The sequence below is a fragment of the Aquarana catesbeiana genome, linkage group LG04, assembly GCF_042186555.1.
Source record: "Aquarana catesbeiana isolate 2022-GZ linkage group LG04, ASM4218655v1, whole genome shotgun sequence".
In the NCBI taxonomy this organism is placed as follows: Eukaryota; Metazoa; Chordata; class Amphibia; order Anura; family Ranidae; genus Aquarana; species Aquarana catesbeiana.
The window spans coordinates 548,580,154-548,598,200 of NC_133327.1; the positions used below are offsets into that span (position 1 = coordinate 548,580,154).

General features: G+C 44.0%; 1 protein-coding gene across 3 annotated transcripts in view; it reads left to right on the forward strand.

Annotated features, from left to right (window-relative positions):
• Positions 1-18,047, forward strand: part of SIPA1L2 (signal induced proliferation associated 1 like 2) — a 330,522-nt gene that overhangs the window by 298,641 nt on the left and 13,834 nt on the right. For all 3 annotated transcript variants that reach the window (XM_073627936.1, XM_073627938.1, XM_073627937.1), the window contains 2 exons: positions 4,845-4,968; positions 15,537-15,612. In XM_073627936.1, coding sequence (XP_073484037.1) covers positions 4,845-4,968; positions 15,537-15,612 — 200 coding nt within the window. The remainder of the gene's footprint in view (positions 1-4,844; positions 4,969-15,536; positions 15,613-18,047) is intronic.

The window sequence follows — 18,047 nt, forward strand, 5'->3', positions numbered from 1 at the left end:
CCGGGATATCTACTAGACTCTGGTTTGGACAGATTTAAGTGTGTTATTGTTAAGATTTACAGACCTACAATATAAAACGCCAAATTTCCATGCAAAATAATGGTACCGCTTTCAGCACCTAAAATCCAAAATAATCATACCGCCAGGGAGGTTAAAGGGGTTGTAAACCTTCATGTTTTTTCACCTTAATGCATCCTATGCATTAAGGTGAAAAACCTTCTGTCATGCAGCAGCCCCCCAGACCCCCGTTTTACTTGCCTGAACCCGTTCTTTCTCGCCCCAGGGACGAGCACACCAGCTCTAGCCGATGTCTCGTGTACTGATTGGATAGATTGATAGCAGCGCAGCCAAGGGCTCCCACTGCTGTCAATCAAATCCAATGACGCGGGTGCTGGGTGCGGGGCCGAGTCCTGCGGTCTGTGTCAATAGACACAGCAGCAGGACACGGGAGCGTGACCGTATGGGTGTCCTGAAGGAGAGCGGTTCTACGATGGGGCACACGAGAAGAGGAGGAGTCACGAGCACTGCTGAGGGAACCCTAGAAGAGGAGGATCGGGGCCACTCTGTGCAAAACCAACTGCACAGAGGAGGTAAGTATGATATGTTTGTTTTAAAAAAACAAAAAAAACAAGGGTTTAGTAACCCTTTAAAGTTTTTGTAGATTACAACTTCGCATTCTTTTGTGAGTGTTTCTAGAACATGTTTGCTTGAATGTGTTCAAATAAAACTTTCTTCTGATTAAAAATATAATAAAATATGTGGTTGTAAACCCTCCCATATACCCAGTGAAGTGAACAGCCTCAGATGATACAATGAGATTAAACAAATCCTCCTACATAGGTTTTACTTGTTATCTGCTGTCTTCTCTTCCCTATACCCATTCAAAAGGGCAGAAAATTGTTAAAATCTTTCTTCATCTGTCAGGAGCACACAGGAGGGGGTGGCGAGGCTGCAGTAGCATTCTGTGAGAGCTGATTGGAGGAAAGGCACACACCCCCCTCCACACAGCAGAACTGTGTCCTGAATAGACAAGCTGTCTGCTGAGCTCCCTCCCGACACAAAAGTATCTCATGTGTCGGGAAAACTCAGAAGTGACTCATGGTGATAACAGAGGAACGAAGCACCAGAGAGAAATTACACTTAGAGCTTTGGAGAGAGATACGTAAACACTACAGGTATATGTGCTTTGCTCAGATTCCATGACTGAGGTTTACAGCCACTTTAAAGTAGAATTCCAGGATATACCTAACTAAATTTAAAAATGTACACTCCCTCTCCTAATACCTATGCTGACTACCTATGCTGACTACCTGACCCAGGCAGCTCCAGTGATTTGGCTCCCCTTTTTTAGCCAGCGGCAGCTGCAGGGGAGAGGAGGAATCACCGACAACGGATGGGCCATAGTAAGTCTATGTCACCGCTCCTAGGTACTGTCAGCCATTGTCAAGTGCTCTCTCTTCTCCCCTGCAGCTGGTGCTGGCTGACACAGGGGAGACCATGTGATCAGGCCAGAGTGGCCTGAAAATAGGTATATATATATATATATATATATATATATATATATATATATATATATATATATATATATATATATATATATATATATATATATATATACACACCATACAGGTACTTCTTAAAGAGATTAGAAGGAATATGTGTTAGGAGGAGGGAGCATTTTTTAGGATTAGTTAGGTTTATCTTGGAAATTCCATTTTAACAGACAAGGTACCATACTTTTTTAAAATTCATTCATATACTGTATCCGATTAGTTTGTTTTATGTGTATAGCTATTACTGAAAATGATAAGTCAATTCACACTAGTTTGAGAACATTGTGACTTAAAACAGATAAATAAGATGTGGTAGAGCATTTTTATCACTCTATACAGCTTCCAGCAGTATTTCAGATTCATATGTACAACATAGTTGGTGTCATTTAAAGCCAGGTCACTCAAATACCCTTACAAAATATTGCAAAAATAAAAGTACATTTTCTTTAGGATATCTGAATAAGGTTAAAAAAACAGCATGAATTGCATGTGGTAGCAATTAATTCAATTACTTATCTTTATTTAGATGTATAGAATTGTCCAGTTGACAAAGTCAAAATAGCCAAAAAACAAGACTAATGCCACGTACACACGATCGGACTTTACGGCATACTTGGTCCGGCATACCGGATTTCGTCGGACAATTAGATCGTGTGTGGGCTCCAGCAGACTCAAAAGTTTGACGGACTTAAATTTGAAACATGTTTCAAATCTATCCGATGGACTTGAGTCCGGTCGAAAAGTCCGCTCGTCTGTATGCTAGTCCGACGGACAAAAACCGACGCTAGGGCAGCTATTGGCTACTGGCTATGAACTTCCTTGTTTTATCACGTACAAATCCGTTGGACTTTGGTTGATCGTGTGTAGGCAAGTCCGTTCATTCGGAAAGTCCGTCGTAAAGTCCGCCGGGCAAAGTATGCTGTAAAGTCCGGGCGTGTGTACGCGGCATTAGGTGACCAGGCTTGGTGGACCAGAAACTGTCTATGCGCTGTTTTTATACAAAAAGTTTGTCGATATTGTATTAGTAGTTCTTAAGGATTATACTCTCAGATGAAGCTGCGGTTCCTTGTTTTCTAGAGCTATATACAGTATGTAAAACTGATTCATACCACTAATTGGTTTGACATGTATAACAATTACTTAAAATAAATCCCAGCACCAGTGGAAACTTCTCTCAAGTTTTTATTGCTGTCAATAACCTAATTTCCTTTCCCCTAGATGGGACAAGAAATGACAGGAGTGGTTGTCACCGGGACAGGAAGACTCAGATAGTAATATTAACCTGACAGAGGTTCTAAACATTCCCCATTTTATTAAAAAAAAAAAAAAATGTTTTTGGCTTTGTTTTTTGATCACCTATCATTTCTTGACTCTGTGAACAAGGGGGCATTTCTAAAATCTTAAGGGACTCTGTCACTTTAATGGCAAAGTGACAGTTTCTCCTGATTGCCCACCTACCCAGCAAGGTATACTCAACAACCCACCCTCCTTTGCCACTTCCCCCTTTCCCAGTCCATCAGAGCCCATTATTCTGTTGCTCCAAGGGAGCGAGGCTTCCCCCTATGGAGGTACATGTGACTTCCCCTATTTGAAAGTGATTGGGTCTGCCTGTACACCATCATGATCAGGGGCAGTATCATTATCCACCCAGGTGAACAACACTGCAGTGGGTAGATGGTGAGGGAGGGTGGATTAGTGAGTGTACCTTGCTGGGAGGAGGAGGGCTATCACGAGCTGCTGTCGCCCTGCCCTGAATGGGCAAGTGTCCATGTTTCGTTAAGTCCTTCATCACAGTAAATAGGTGCTTTTGCATTAGGAAGAAATGCTGCTTTTTTCTTGTCCCAAATAAAATAGAATATTTAATAAAGATTAATTTGGTGAATATTATGAATTCCTAATTATAGCAATGCAGTAACAAATTGTCGTTTTCCTCATCATAGAGGCAAACCCTTATGATGGAAATAAAAGGGTAAAGAAACAAGTCAGTCCCTAAATGAGCTTTGTGGAAGCAGAAAACTGCATCACTTTCCTACTGTGCTTCCTTTTTGTACAGACTTTGTGAATCTGAATAATAGACAAATTAGTATTCGATCCGTTTGCAGCTGCTGAACTTGCCATCACAAAAGAAAATAGGAGGTTTAACTGAAGGATCCAAAGAAAAAACATATATGCTAATAGGGTAGTGTTCCCAGCGTTTCTGCAAATGTTGTCACCCAGTAGCAGATCTGCTTGTAGGAAATCTCAAAATATGGCATAAAATTTTCATTTTTTTCACTGACATCAAGGCTGTAATAATGAACACTAGCCCAAACTGTACAGCTAAGCTTCAAACTCATTACTTTCAGGAGCTGTGCAGTATCTTCTATCAAGGATGAACTGTCCTTGAGTAGCAAAGATGCTTGGTTAGCATACAGTTTATCTGAAATATAAATGCTGCTGTTTAAAAAAGGATAAACAAAATAAAAACTGAACTGCAGCCAAACCTTTTCTTCTGTTTCGAGTAGGTTGACGAAGATTTTATTGTATTGTGGCCTTCCCCTTGCATTCTTTTGCATCACTTACCCAAATCTTAAAAATAAATAAAAAAAAATATATAAATATTTATGTCAAACGTATACATTTTTTTAATAATCTTTATTATATCATATTTCTTTTTGCAGTCAATAAACAAACATATAACCAACAAACATAAAAAAAAAAAAAACTACCTCATATTCATCCCTCCATACAGTCGCCCATTCATATAAAAAAAAGAAACAAAGGGGGGCAGGAGGGTGGTTTAGTGTCACTTCTCTTCATAGGGAATGAAACTGTGTACTCCTATTCAATGTACTAAAATTAACCCATGGTTCCCACTTAGCTTGGAACTCTTCCAGTCTATTACTATTGGTACAAACCCATTTCTCATCTTCCATAATTTTGTTGACCTGTTTCACCCAATGCTCTATCGTAACACTTGTGGCTTTTTCCAGTAGACCGAAATGAACCCCGTTAGCTACATCCAAAAATTGTGGAACTATACTCCTATATACCCTAATGGAGCTGTGAGCACCATGAAAGAGGCATTGCACTGGGTCATCCCTGATCGAGGCCATTGTTATTTGAAAGATCAATTTCCTGAGCTCAGCCCAGAAGGGCCTACTCTTAGGACATTACCACCAGATGTGAAAAACGTATACATATTTACTAATATACTATATAAGTTTTGCTTCTTTTTAATATACTGTGCAGATAATTATGAAGGCAACAAGTTCCTATCTCCATTATGTTTTTTTTTTCTTTTTTTTGCAGATCAATGCATGGAATCGTTTTGCACTTTAAATGAGATAGAGTATGCACAGAGCTTTAATGCATCTCAGAAGCATTCTTCTGGCTCCCACTCTGTAAATGAGAAAGACTATGGCGACGCCACTGGGTATGTAAATAAGACCAATATTTTAGATGGATTTTTTTCTCAGAGAAAAGGTGCAGAAAGTTACCCCAGTACCCTGGATCACGCTTGTCTCCACCCCCTACCCACCTCCTAGAACTGCCCCTAGAACCACCCCTTGTCTCCACCCCCTACCCACCTCCTAGAACTGCCCCTAGAACCACCCCTTGTCTCCACCCCTACACATCTCCTAGTATCGCCCTCTTTAGAGAACAGGGAAACAAGTATAATTTGGAGGGGGGGGGGGGGGGGTTATGCATAGTTGCAAGTATACCAGCACACTTGCATACAGGGACTGGGTGTAGGCCCCTTAATGCAGACTGTGTTCAGGGCATACATCCCTTTAGGGTGCATGAATATATGCATACAGCCACTGTGTATTTTAGCTTGATATTGATTTCTACTGCCAGCTAGCTGTACACAAGACTTGCGACTCGCAGGGACCAAAACATGACCAGTTTTTACACTGTACAGTAGGGATGAGCTCACGGATGTTCAGGCATGAGTCTGAATTCGCCTGCCAGGAAGTTGTCACTGCAGACTGCCAATCATAGGGAGCAGATACATTCCCTGTCCTGAAGCCACACAAATACACGCCCCTTGTAAAAATGTGGCTGCGGGGAATGCCTCTGCAACCTATGATTTGCTGTTGGCTTTGACAGCTTCCTGGCAGGATAGCTCGGGTAGGTTTGGACATGTAACCGAACACACATGAGCTCACCCTATTGTACAGCTCTAAGTGCCCATGTACATGAGCCCTTAGAGCAGGGGTCTTTAAACTACGGCCCTCCAGTTGTTCAGGAACTACAATTCCCATCATGCCTAGTCATGTCTGTGAATGTCAGAGTTTTACAATGCCTCATGGGATGTGTAGTTCTGCAACAGCTGGAGGGCCGTAGTTTGAGGATCCCTGTCTTAGAGTTTGTTTTTGCAGTAGAAGCAATAACAGACCCACTACAGCAAACATAGATTCCTCCAGCAACAATAGACAGCTCCCCCCCCCAATTCAGCAAAAATAGACAGCCCCCTTACCCAGAAAAAATAGATAGCCCCCCATATCCAGTACAGCAGCAATAGACAGCCTCTCATTTTCCAGCACAGCAATAATAGACAGCTTCCCCCAAATCCAGCAATAAAAACTCCCCCTTTTGATTATCCAGCAACAGCAAAGAAGACAGCCTCCGTCCAGCAACCTTGATAAATGACCACATGTACTCAGTAGCAGTCAGAACAGGCTAGCACACCACACTGGGAGTGGTGTATACCAATGGACTTCTTGCTGTAATGTATGGCAACAGGATTCATGCTCATTCTTGTTTTTTACATACAGGTGTGTTCTCAAAGAGAATACACATGAATTGAATTACAGCATGCATCCTGTTTCTTTACAATAATGGAAGAGGTTTTCTACAGTCCATTGGTGTAGTAGTTACTTTTGTTCTAGATTGCAATTTTCTATTTAAACTTGTTCTGTGATTAACATAAGTATCTGAACAAACATGGCTGAAAATAATGTTTTATTTGTCTGCAGTGCACTACTGTGTGATATACACTACATTACCAAAAGTATTGGGATGTCTGCCTTTACATACATGAACTTTAATGACATCCCAGACTTAGTCCGTAGGGTTCAATATTGAGTTGGCCCACCCTTTGCAGCTATAACAGCTTCAACTCTTTTGGGAAGGCTGTCCACAAGGTTTAGGAGTGTGTCTATGGAAATGTTTGACCATTCTTCCAGAAGTGCATTTGTGAGGTCAGGCACTGATGTTGGGCAAGAAGGCCTGGCTCGCAGTCTCCACTCTAATTCATCCCAAAGGTGTTCTATCGGGTTGAGGTCAGGACTCTGTGCAGGCCAGTCAAGTTCCTCCACCCCAAACTCGCTCATCCATGTCTTCGTGGACCTTGCTTTTTGCACTGGTCCAAATAATTTGATGGAGGGGGAATTATGGTATGGGGTTGTTTTTCAGGGGTTGGGCTTGACCCCTTAGTTCCAGTGAAATGAACTCTTAAGGCGTCAGCATACCAAGACATTTTGGACAATTTCATGCTTCCCAACTTTATGGGAACTGTTTGGGGATGGCCCCTTCTTGTTCCAGCATGACTGTGCGCCAGTGCACAAAGCAAGGCCCATAAAGACATGGATGAGTGAGTCTGGGGTAAAGGAAATTGACTGGTGTGCACAGAGTCCTGACCTCAACCTGATAAAACACCTTTGTGATGAATCTAGGTTTGGGAAAGATTACTGTCTGTAGGGGCCCAAAGGGCTCCACAGTAAATGCCAAAGAGCCTAAGGTTGGGCACCAGGGCTTTAGATTGTAATTATTTATGCAAGTCCCACTAAAATGAGATGTGCTCCTTTTATATTTTTGATAACGTGTTGGGATAAAAGGTTGAACTCATTATTCCCACACAAAAATGTTGCAACATAGAATATCACTATAGTAAGTTGTAACCCGTGATTGGTCTGTAAGTAGTCAAAAAAATGTTTTACAACTTGAAATAAAGAATACCTCCCAGGCTTCAAAATTGTTCTTTGAAGCAGGATTTTGCTACATCACTGTTCATTAGGCTTTGACATATTCCAGAATGTGTTTCCCATAGATATTGTTACAATATAATTGTCACCAGCTGTCTGTATAATAGAAACTGACAGGTGTATATTAAATCTAACTTGAATGAGCAAGGCTTTTCAAATAGAGTGTAGAAAAAAGTGATATAAAGAATTTGGTTAAAAGCTTTGAACTGAATATGCAATGCATATATTTTATTGATAAATGGAACCCAAGTATTCCATTTTGTTTTGACTTGATTGGTTGATGGAAGTCGGCAGAACATTATCTCATTCCCTAACATCTGGGGAAAATTATCTTGCAAAGTTAGGCTTCCCCTATAAAGGGAGCAGTCTATTTGTCTTTAGCAAATCATCCCCATTGTGTGTAACAAGCTTATGTTACCTATAGATTTTTGAGCTTGAGAAGACCTGCAGGGATAATCTTGATAACCTCTGGGCAGGGCTCTTTGAAAGCACTGCACAACAATCCTACCTAAAATTTCAGTGGTAAGGAGAGAGAATGCATGCAGCAGGTGGAATATGGAAGATTTCATACCCTATTGTTTCTCATAAAATTGAACTTGTGGCATTTCTGCAAGAAATCCAGAAACATGAAACCAAAAATAGACAAATTGGGCATTTGCCATCTAGTCAATGGAAAGCTTTAGCTAAATCAATATACAACATTGTAGTTGCAAAGTGTTTTTGGAACTATATTCACAAACTGACATGCTTTGCATAGATGTAGCTGGTGAGAAACCACCAGTCACCTCCCCTGCCTTTTTGATGCAGCTCTGTTCACCACCACTCCACTGATACACTTCATCTAAAGGCAGCTGCTGAGAACCACACTTACACCTCCCCCTTTTCTTAGCAAATGTCTGGTTATGTGTCCACCACCACTACATGGACTGATACACTTCATCAGCTGGTGAGAACCACACCTACACCTCCCCCTTTTCTTAGCAAATGTCTGGTTATGTGTCCACCACCACTACATGGACTGATACTCTTCATCTAAAGGCAGCCAGTGAGAAACATACTTACACCTCCCCCTTTTCTTAGCAAATGTCTGGTTATGTGTCCACCACCACTCCATGGACTGATACTCTTCATCTAAAGGCAGCTGGTGAGAAAACGGAAAATTGTATATTCACCTTTCCGTAATTTTCCTTTCCTGTCGCATCTTCATGGCAGCATACACATTGGGTTGTGACTCCGCCTCCACAACCTGATAGGACCACATAGCTATAAATTAATGAGTAGGCACCCGCCCCAGTATTCTCTGTATATATAAGTCACCTCAGAAGGGTGGGTGATTGTATGCTGCCATGAAGATGCGACAGGAAAGGAAAATTACGGAAAGGTGAGTATATAATTTTCCGTTTTCCTGTTGCATCATGGCAGCATACACATTGGGGAGTAACTCGTCAGACTGGGTGGGAATGCAAAGTAAATTTATTGACAAGAAACAGAAGAGTTGGCCTGTATAACGGCCCTCCCGAATTCTACTGCTGATAAGAGTGCAGCATCCATTTTATAATGGGATATGAAGGTGTTTCTGGAGGACCAGGTGGCCGCTCTACAAATGGTTTCCGCTGAGACTCTACAGTAAGCTGTCCATGAAGTAGCCATTGCCCTGGTAGAATGTGCTCTTAAGCCTTCTGGAATCTGCAAGGTGCTCAAGGAGTAGGCCTTCTTGATAATTTTCACAAACCATGAGGCAATGGTACGGGCAGATGCCGCTTGGCCTTTTCTAAATCCGTGTGGGATGATTAAAAGGTTTTCAGACTTTCTGAACGGCTTGGTTATTGAGAGGTACTGCAAAACGTTACCCCGAACATCCAGTGGATGAGGAGCGCCCTGATCCGTGATGAGGGCCGGGAGGTCAATCTCCTGGTTAAAGTGAAATGAAGAGGAGACTTTTGGGATAAATCGATCCGAAGGCCTCAGGGTTAGCCTGTCCGGATAGATCATCAGATACGGCTCTTTGACTAGCAAGGCTTGCATTTCTGAGACTCTCAAAGGGAGTGTCAGGTGTCAGGTCCCAAAGGGAGATGTCTTCAAGTGGGAAGAATGGTTCTCTGGATAAGACTTCTAGGACGGTTGAGAGATCCCATGTCAGAAATGAAGGCTTTCTAGGAGGCCTTAGTTTTAGACAGGCCCTTTGGAATTGAAACACCAGTGGATTGAGGGCCCATTTAACTCCTGTCAAGGCAGAGATGGCAGATACTTGTACTTTTAGGGTGCTGGACCCAAGACCTTCTTCCAGGCCTGACTGGAGGAACTTGAGCACTTGCGCTACTGATGGGGAAGAAGAGTCCCAACCTTGTTCCTGAGCAAAGGAAGTGAACTTTTCCCAAATCCTTCCATAGGTACTATTTGTGGTAGACTTTCTAGCCTGGAGCAGGGTATCGACTACCTTCCGAGAGCATCCTTGGCCTAGAAATCTAGACCTTTCAGCCTCCAGCCTCCAGCCTCTCCGACACGGGGAGTGGAAGTGGATCCGCTGTGTTCAGCTGTAGGAGGGTGGTGAACCAAGGCCTCCGCGGCCAGAAGGGAATCATAGCCAGCACAAGGCTGCTGAATGCTTGAGCCTCAGGAGAACCTTGGCTATAAGAGGAGTTGGTGGAAAAATGTAGCCTAGGCGGAAGTTCCAGGGGTGTAGGAGACAGTCCATTCCCTCCGCTGAGGGAAAGGGAATCCTCGACAAAAATCTCTGACACTTCGTGTTCGCTGGCGTTGCTGCGAGGTCTATGTCCGGACGACCCCATGTCTGGGATATGAGGGCAAATGCTTGGGAGCTCAGGGACCACTCGTTGTTGGAAATGAATGTTCTGCTGAGTGAATCCGGAATATAAGCCGCCCTCAGATCCAGAAGGTTCAGTTGAGCCCACCGCATCACCGGGCCGACCCCCTGCATCATGGAGATGCTCCTGGTACCCCCCTGCCTGTTGATGTAGGCTACTGCCACTCGGTTGTCCATCTTTATGAGAACTTGCTTCCCTCTCAGAAAGGTGCTGAATGCCAAAAGGGCCTGGAAGGTTGCCTTCATTTCTAGAACATTCGAGACCAAGTCCTTGGTTTTGAAATGCCAGCGGCCCTGAGCCGCATAATGTAGGTAGTGTGCCCCCCATCCCTCCAGACTGGCATCCGAAGTCACTACTTCCTGATGGGGAATGACTATCAGTTTGCATCTCCTGAGATTGTAGGGGTGTGTCCACCACTGCAGAGATAGACTGGCTTCCTCCGAGATGTAAATCAGTTGGGATATAGACGAGCCGTCCCACTGGCGCAAGAAGGAGGCTTGAAGGAGTCTGGTGTTCCATTGCGCCCACTGGACCATTGGAATGGTTGCTGATAGGGAACCCAGAAGGCTGAGGCATGCTCTGGCTGGTAAGAACGGAGCCGGGATTGATTTCTTTACTTTCTGGATTAGTAGAGACATTTTTTCCCCTGGCAGCTCCACTGTATTTGCTCGGGTGTCCAGTTCGGCCCCTAGGAAGACCATCCTTTGGGTAGGCTGGGTGTTGCTTTTTCCCCAATTTATTATCCATCCCAAACTTTTTAGAGTGGAGACTAGGATCTCGCGATGTTGCACGAGTGACCTTTCTCTCTTAAGGAGGCTATTGCTGGTAATAGGACCTTTGTGAATGTTCCGGCGGCTGTTGAGATCCCGAAGGGAAGACTTTGAAACTGAAAGTGCCCATGACCCACCGAGAATCGCAGGAATCTCTGCAATGCCGCATAGATTGGAATATGCAGGTAGGCGTCCTGGAGATCTATGGAAAGCAATCTCCCAGATTTATGGCCTGGAGGATAGACTGCAAGCTTTCCATCCTGAATGACTCCACCCGGATGGATCTGTTGAGGTTTTTTAAATCTAGAACTGGACGAAGATCCCCCGATTTTTTCTTGACGAAGAATAGTGGAGAATAGAATCCCCTGCCTCTTTGTGCTGGCTGGACCTTTACTATTGCCCGCTTTTGGAGAAGATCCTGAACATAATTCAGTAGTGACAACCTTCTTTCCCGAGATGGAGGAATGCGGGTTGGACAAAATTGATCCCTTGGGGGTCGATTTTTGAAGGACCACCTGTGGCCGAAACTGATGGTGGCCAGAGTCCAGGTATCCTTTATGGTCTCTGCCCAGACCAGCTTGAATCTGGAGAGTCTTGCTCCCACTACCGCTGGCTGGATGGGCGCACCTTCAAAAGGGCTTCTGGCCACTGGAAGCGGGGGTCTTGGGCTTTTGGAACTTCATAAAAAATGACTGAGGATTCTTCCAGCTCCTTCGGTACTCTTTCCCCGGTCTGTACGCTTTCGCGTCTCTATACCTCTCCAGAAGGTTTCGCTTAAAGGGAGGAGGTCTCTGTTGTTTGGGCCTTCTATCCGAGGGGATGAGCCCAGACTTGCCACCAGTCACCTTAGAAATGGCTGAGTCCAATTTCGTCCCGAAGAGATTCTCTCCGTCAAACGGGATGCGACACCAATTAGACTTGGAGGCTGGATCCGCCGTCCAGGGTTTCAGCCATAATGCTCTTCTGGCCGTTACCGAAGCCAGCATAGATTTCGATGCAGACCTAATGGTATCGACCGAGGCCTCTGCCACAAAGTCGCCTGCCAAGCTTAGTTCTTGCAAAGCTTTAACTATTTTTTCCTGGTCTGTACCCTCCAATACGAGCTTCTCGGTGCTTGCAGACCAGCTCGAGATGGCTCTTCCTACTGCTGCAAGTGCTATCACAGGCCTGCAGGCGCCTCCTGCCGACAGGTAAGCCCTCTTGAGGTCCGTGTCGATCTTCCTATCGAGCACGTCCCTGAATGTTACTGGGTCCTCTAACGGGAGTATAACGTGCCTTGCTAGGCGCATCAAAGATGCATCTACCACCGGAGGGGACACCAGGGGGGGTCACTTTAGGCTCCTTAAGTGGATATAGCTTAAGAAGTCTGTTATTCAGACTAGATTTCTTCTCTGGTCTTTGCCATTCCTCCCTAATCAGGCCATCCAGTTCGTCTATAAACGGAAAAGCCTCTGGATCCTTCTTAAGGTGAGGGAAATATTTTCTTTGTTTTGGTTGAACTTCCTGGGGATCCTCCCATCCTATCGCCTCTTTGACCGACTTGACAAACGGCTCTATTAGAGAGAAGTCGAATCCGGCCGATACCTCCAGACCCTCATTATCGGACAGAGAGTCTTGCTCCCTTGATGTGCTGGCCCGGGCTGGAGAGGCACTGGTAGAAAAATCCACATCCGCCATCGAGGCCTGCGGAGCTGAGATTCCAGCAGATTCTCCGGTATCCGAGATTCTTTCTTTTGTGGCCTCCTCTAGACATTTTTGACAGGCCAGTTTATCCGGGAGAGCCGCCGCACCACAAATCCAGCAGGCATTCCCGGAGGGACGGAAGTGGCGTGCAGGAGACCGGGGTCTGCGCGAAGGAGATCCTCTATGGCAGGATCAACCGTGTCTAGAATATGATCTAGACCGGCTCCTTCTGCAACTCCCTCTCGAGCGGCTTCTCCTGTGGTAGGAACGGCTCCGTCTGTGTCTGGAGCGACTTCTTCTATGCGAGGTCTCTCTCTGTCTTGAAGCAGACGTTCCTGAGGACCTGATAGGGCTGACCAATTTAGGTAGCATTAGTAGTGCTCTCTTTTTTGATCTTCACTACTTACCCTTTGCTTTCCCCCCCTTACCTATTAGGCTGGCGGTGATCTACTGGGGCAGCGGTCTCCATAGTGGAAGAGTGGTTTGGAAACCTGCAGAAACAGTTGAATTGAGATATGCAGAATGAAATAAGGCTTTAGGAGACAGCTGGACAAAAAGACAAGACACCTACCTTTGTAGAGCGTTTTCAGAGAGAAAAAACTGTCTCAGGTCAGTCATCCAGCAGCAGCAATGAAAAACTGACACTAGGGCTTTTTAAAACTGCCGCCATTAGCGTCGAGCGCTCGCACATACGCAGTAGCGCCACGAGACACTCGGCGCCATCTTAGAATCTGGCAAAGGCAGAGGAGCGCCCTGAGACAACGCACTGCGCATGCGCGAGAACGCCGAGGACGCTCAGCGACCACGGAGGATAGTTTGGAGGACAACAGAGCCCAGCAGGTAGGAGGAGTGAGGGGGGGGGGGGGGGACACACAACTAAGCCTGTTTAAGGCTTATTTTCTGAGGCCAAAACTGAGACTTCCGAGGCCATTCCTCCAGCAAGCCTATTTAAGGCTTTATATGGGCTGCTACACATCAAGCCTGTTTAAGGCTTATATCATGGTCAGGCAGACAAATCAGAAAGCGGGTGCCCCTGAGATCACCAGAGTGGAGCTCCTTCCATTTAGCTCGTTTAGAGGCTGTACAGGAAGGACTTCCACCCAGGAGAGGCTAGAACCTGGCTGGGGCGAAGCGGTAAGGGGGTGCTGATCCGTGCGGTCCTGACAGGTGAGGAAAAATAAGAGAATACTGGGGCGGGTGCCTACTCATTAATTTATAGCTATGTGGTCCTATCAGGTTGTGGAGGCGGAGTCACAACCCAATGTGTATGCTGCCATGAAGATGCGACAGGAAACACACTTATACCTCCCCTTTTCTTTTCTTAGTAAATGTCTGGTTATGTGTCCACCACCACTCCATGGACTGATACTCTTCATCTAAAGGCAGCTGGTGAGAAACACACTTACAACCCCCCTTTAGCAAATGTTTGGTTATGTGTCCACCACCATTCCATGGACTGATACTCTTTTATACACAACTGGTGAGAGACACACTTAAACCTCCCCTTTTTTGGAGAATATCAGTTATCTCATAAGGAAATGGGGAAACAGTGGAGGAGAAAAATACAGGTATAGATCGGTTATTAACAGCCCATATGAAAATACCAAAGCATATGATTAGGATGGGGCTGGCTCAAATAGACAGGACATCATCAAAAAGAAGGGAGAATGGAAGTGCGTGTCTCATATCAGGTACCCTCTTGGCACTGGCTCTTGTAAGTATGAGCCTTTGGTGCCTAATCAGAAATCCACACAGGCTTCCCTCTGTCTCAATATCAGCTTCACAGACAGAGTATGCCAGTAATTTATCACTCTTAGCATAGGTGTGCGCAGCCTATTGCATTAGGGTGTGCACCCCAAAATTAAAACACACATGCATGCATGTATATATATATATATATATATATATATATATATATATATATATATATTTGTGTGTGGACAGTGTCAGTAGAGCAGTGGATGTGTTTTTTAGAAACCCTGTCGGGGGGGGGGGGGGGTTGGTGAAATATCAGGGTTCTAAACAGACCCCTGATGTCCCACTTTTAAAACAGAAAGGGACTGAGGACAGAGATTACACACACAGAACACCGTACTATGCTACAGTTATGAATGAACACAGTAAGTGGTCAGTACCGATCACTCACTTGTTCATTCAGAAAAGGAAGAGGTCGGCAAATGACATATTTACCAGCACCTTCACCACTCTCCACTCTGAAACAATCCCTCACAGCAGCCGGCGGGAAAGGAGGGGAAGTCGGTAGAACTATGGGGGGGGGGGACCAGGGGGGCACACATGGGGCCAGGCAGCAAAAACAAGAGGAACAGGGACAGGAGGGGTGGCGGAGGCAGCATTTACCGGTATCAATCTCCTGCATTTTCTTCTTGTGGCAGCTGAATGTCTGCAGGAAGAGGAGCAGAAAACTACTTTTAGCTGCTCCAGGAGGAAAATAGAGATTGATCCCCCAGATTAGGGTGTGCCTAGGCACACCCAGCACACCCGGTGTGCACGCCTCTGACTCTTATACTTGTAATTAAGCCCAGAGAGATCTTGTTTTAAGATAAAAAAATGCCCTGGCTTTTTGAGTACAAATTTGGATTATGGTGTGTTATTTTTGTTTGCCCAGAGCATCATTTAATTTAGGAATTGTTATGGTTCAGATGATAAAGCACTGCAGTCCTACTGAATGTAATTGATGTGATTGATTTATGAATACACATCATGTTTTTGTTGCAGGCAGGGCACCTCACTTACTGGAAAAGTAAACCAACTTGAAGTGATTCTGAAAAAGTTACAAACAGACCTTCTTAAAGTAAGTAACCATTCTATTTATAAAAACATTGTTTTTATAATTCAGTCAAGTTGCAATTATTTGTGCCAAGTTTACATTTCCTGAAATGTAGTCTTCTGTCAAAATCTATGTGCTTCCTAATACTTTGAACTTAGCTCAATTCTTTTATTTACATTAGGATGTTCCACAAATTTAAACCATAGCCTAGATAGGAATGCCAAAAAATAATCACATAAACTGTTTGTAATGTAAAAGTTTGGATATATTTTAGCTGCTATTGCATTATTTTACTGTACATGGTTAGTTAGGGCAGTGATCCCATTGGTGGAGAGGTTACATGCTGAAACAGTCTGTCAAAAAAAAAAAAAAAACAAGGTCAGCAAGCAGTCTGCTATGTTTTCTGCATATCAACAACAGAAAGAGGAGACAAGGGAGTCCCCAGAAAGCAAAAAAGGGGAATGGTCAACTACGGCTTATGGTACAAAAATGCAAAAAGGCTTTATTAAGGGTAGGGGGGGTGGGGGTATTTACATATACAAAAAATTCCAAATATATGTAAGATAAACAATGTATCTAAATAACACAGTCCGTCTCACTACACTAAACCAAAATTAAAAACCATGCTGCAACATTGATGAATAAAACTGCAGAGCGTGCCTGCAGGCCAAAAACGCATGCAGTGTCCATTTGAATCCAAAGAAAAAAGTATTGCACCAAACATTACATGGAGTAAGCTACTGATGGGATATCAAGTCTTATGTGGTCTAGTATTAACTGTGCATCAGATTGAGCAGTACTGAGAAAAAAAAAAAAAAAACCCACATATATCCACATAGACAGGACCTTACATAGCTGAATTAGGTGGGGTTTTTTAAAAAAAAAAAACCTCTGTTAGAAGGAAATCCTCCACAAGCAGCTTCCAACCTCAGTGCACTAAATGTGTGTTTACACCAGTTGTTTTGGAAATGGAAAGACCAGCGTTCCTGTTACTAGGTATGTCCAGTGCACAAACACTATTTCCTCAATGCAGCATAAAAGGAGCAAAGGACAAACCACTCCAAAGAAAGGGCTTAGTCTCTTTTCCAATCTAGACCAGGATGATATTTTCACAGTTCATCAGTTTCAAGTGTGTCAATCCATGCAGGAGGGTGAATGGCAAACAGATGCAAAGACTATTGATAAGCAGGTAAGGAGGGAAAGAGAAACTGCCCATTGGGCTCTCACCTCTTTCAAGTACTGGGGATGTCCTCAGACTCTGCTGTCTTGCTGTTTGGCATGGAGCGGCTCACAGTCAGTTCAGAGCAACATTCAGTGTGTAGTCACAGCACACCATTCTCCTCAATAGTAGACACTGCAGACTGTGTGATCACATGACCGGTCACATGGTTAGGAAGAGACCAGGAACCAGGAACTTTGCATTCAATTGCTGATGCGGAATTAGCTTGTGAAGTATGGTGCTGTATGCAAATCACAGGGAAACCCTTTTACATTGCTGGAAAAGGAAGCATGTTGAAGGCCTGCTGACAAGCCCTGCAGGGGCTGCGTTGACGTTTCGTACGCCTCCGCGTACTTCTTCTTACATATATTTGGAATTTTTTGTATATGTAAATACCCCCACCCCCCCTACCCTTAATAAAGCCTTTTTGCATTTTTGTACCATAAGCCGTAGTTGACCATTCCCCTTTTTTGCTTTCTGGGGACTCCCTTGTCTCCTCTTTCTGTTGTTGATATAGTGCCATTGCTTTTAGGGCAGGTATCCCGTCACATATTGACGAATCGGCTGGTACTCTATTTGCTGTTTGCTACTTTGGTGAGTGTGGATTCAAGGACCTTTTACCCCCCATTTTATGTTTTCTGCATACATAATCCCTACTGCACCGTGATATTGGATACAGCATAAAACAACGTTTGCATCCAAAGTAAATTCAGGGGCTCTAATTCAAGGTTCATCCATATATAGTAAATGTATGTCTTTTGCAGAAGTAATTCTCCTTCTAGCAAGTGTCATCTGAATAAACATTTCCCATTCCATTTAAGTCCTCATGCACACGGACGTTTTTACAGCTGCTTTTTTGAGCTTTTTTTGCAGCTTAAAAAGGCCTGTCTATGTTAGTCTATGGCTTCATGCCCACCTAGGCGTTTTTGAGCTGCAAGTGGCATAGGCGTTTTTAAGCTGTAAAAAAAACCCAGGACCAGTGGGTTCTGAAAGACGTTTTGCAGCTGTAAAAACGCTCTAACGCTGAAAAACGCTCAAAAACGCTCAAAAACGCTCAAAAACGTCATTCACCAATGTTTTTGAGCGTTTTTGATCCATTGAAAAAAAAAAAAAAATTTGAAAAAAAAAAAAAACACTCAAAAACGCTAACGCGGAAAAACGCTCAAAAACGCTAAAAAACGCTATTGCAAAAACGCTGAAAAAAGCTGAAAAAAGTTTAAAAAAATCACTGCAAAGATAC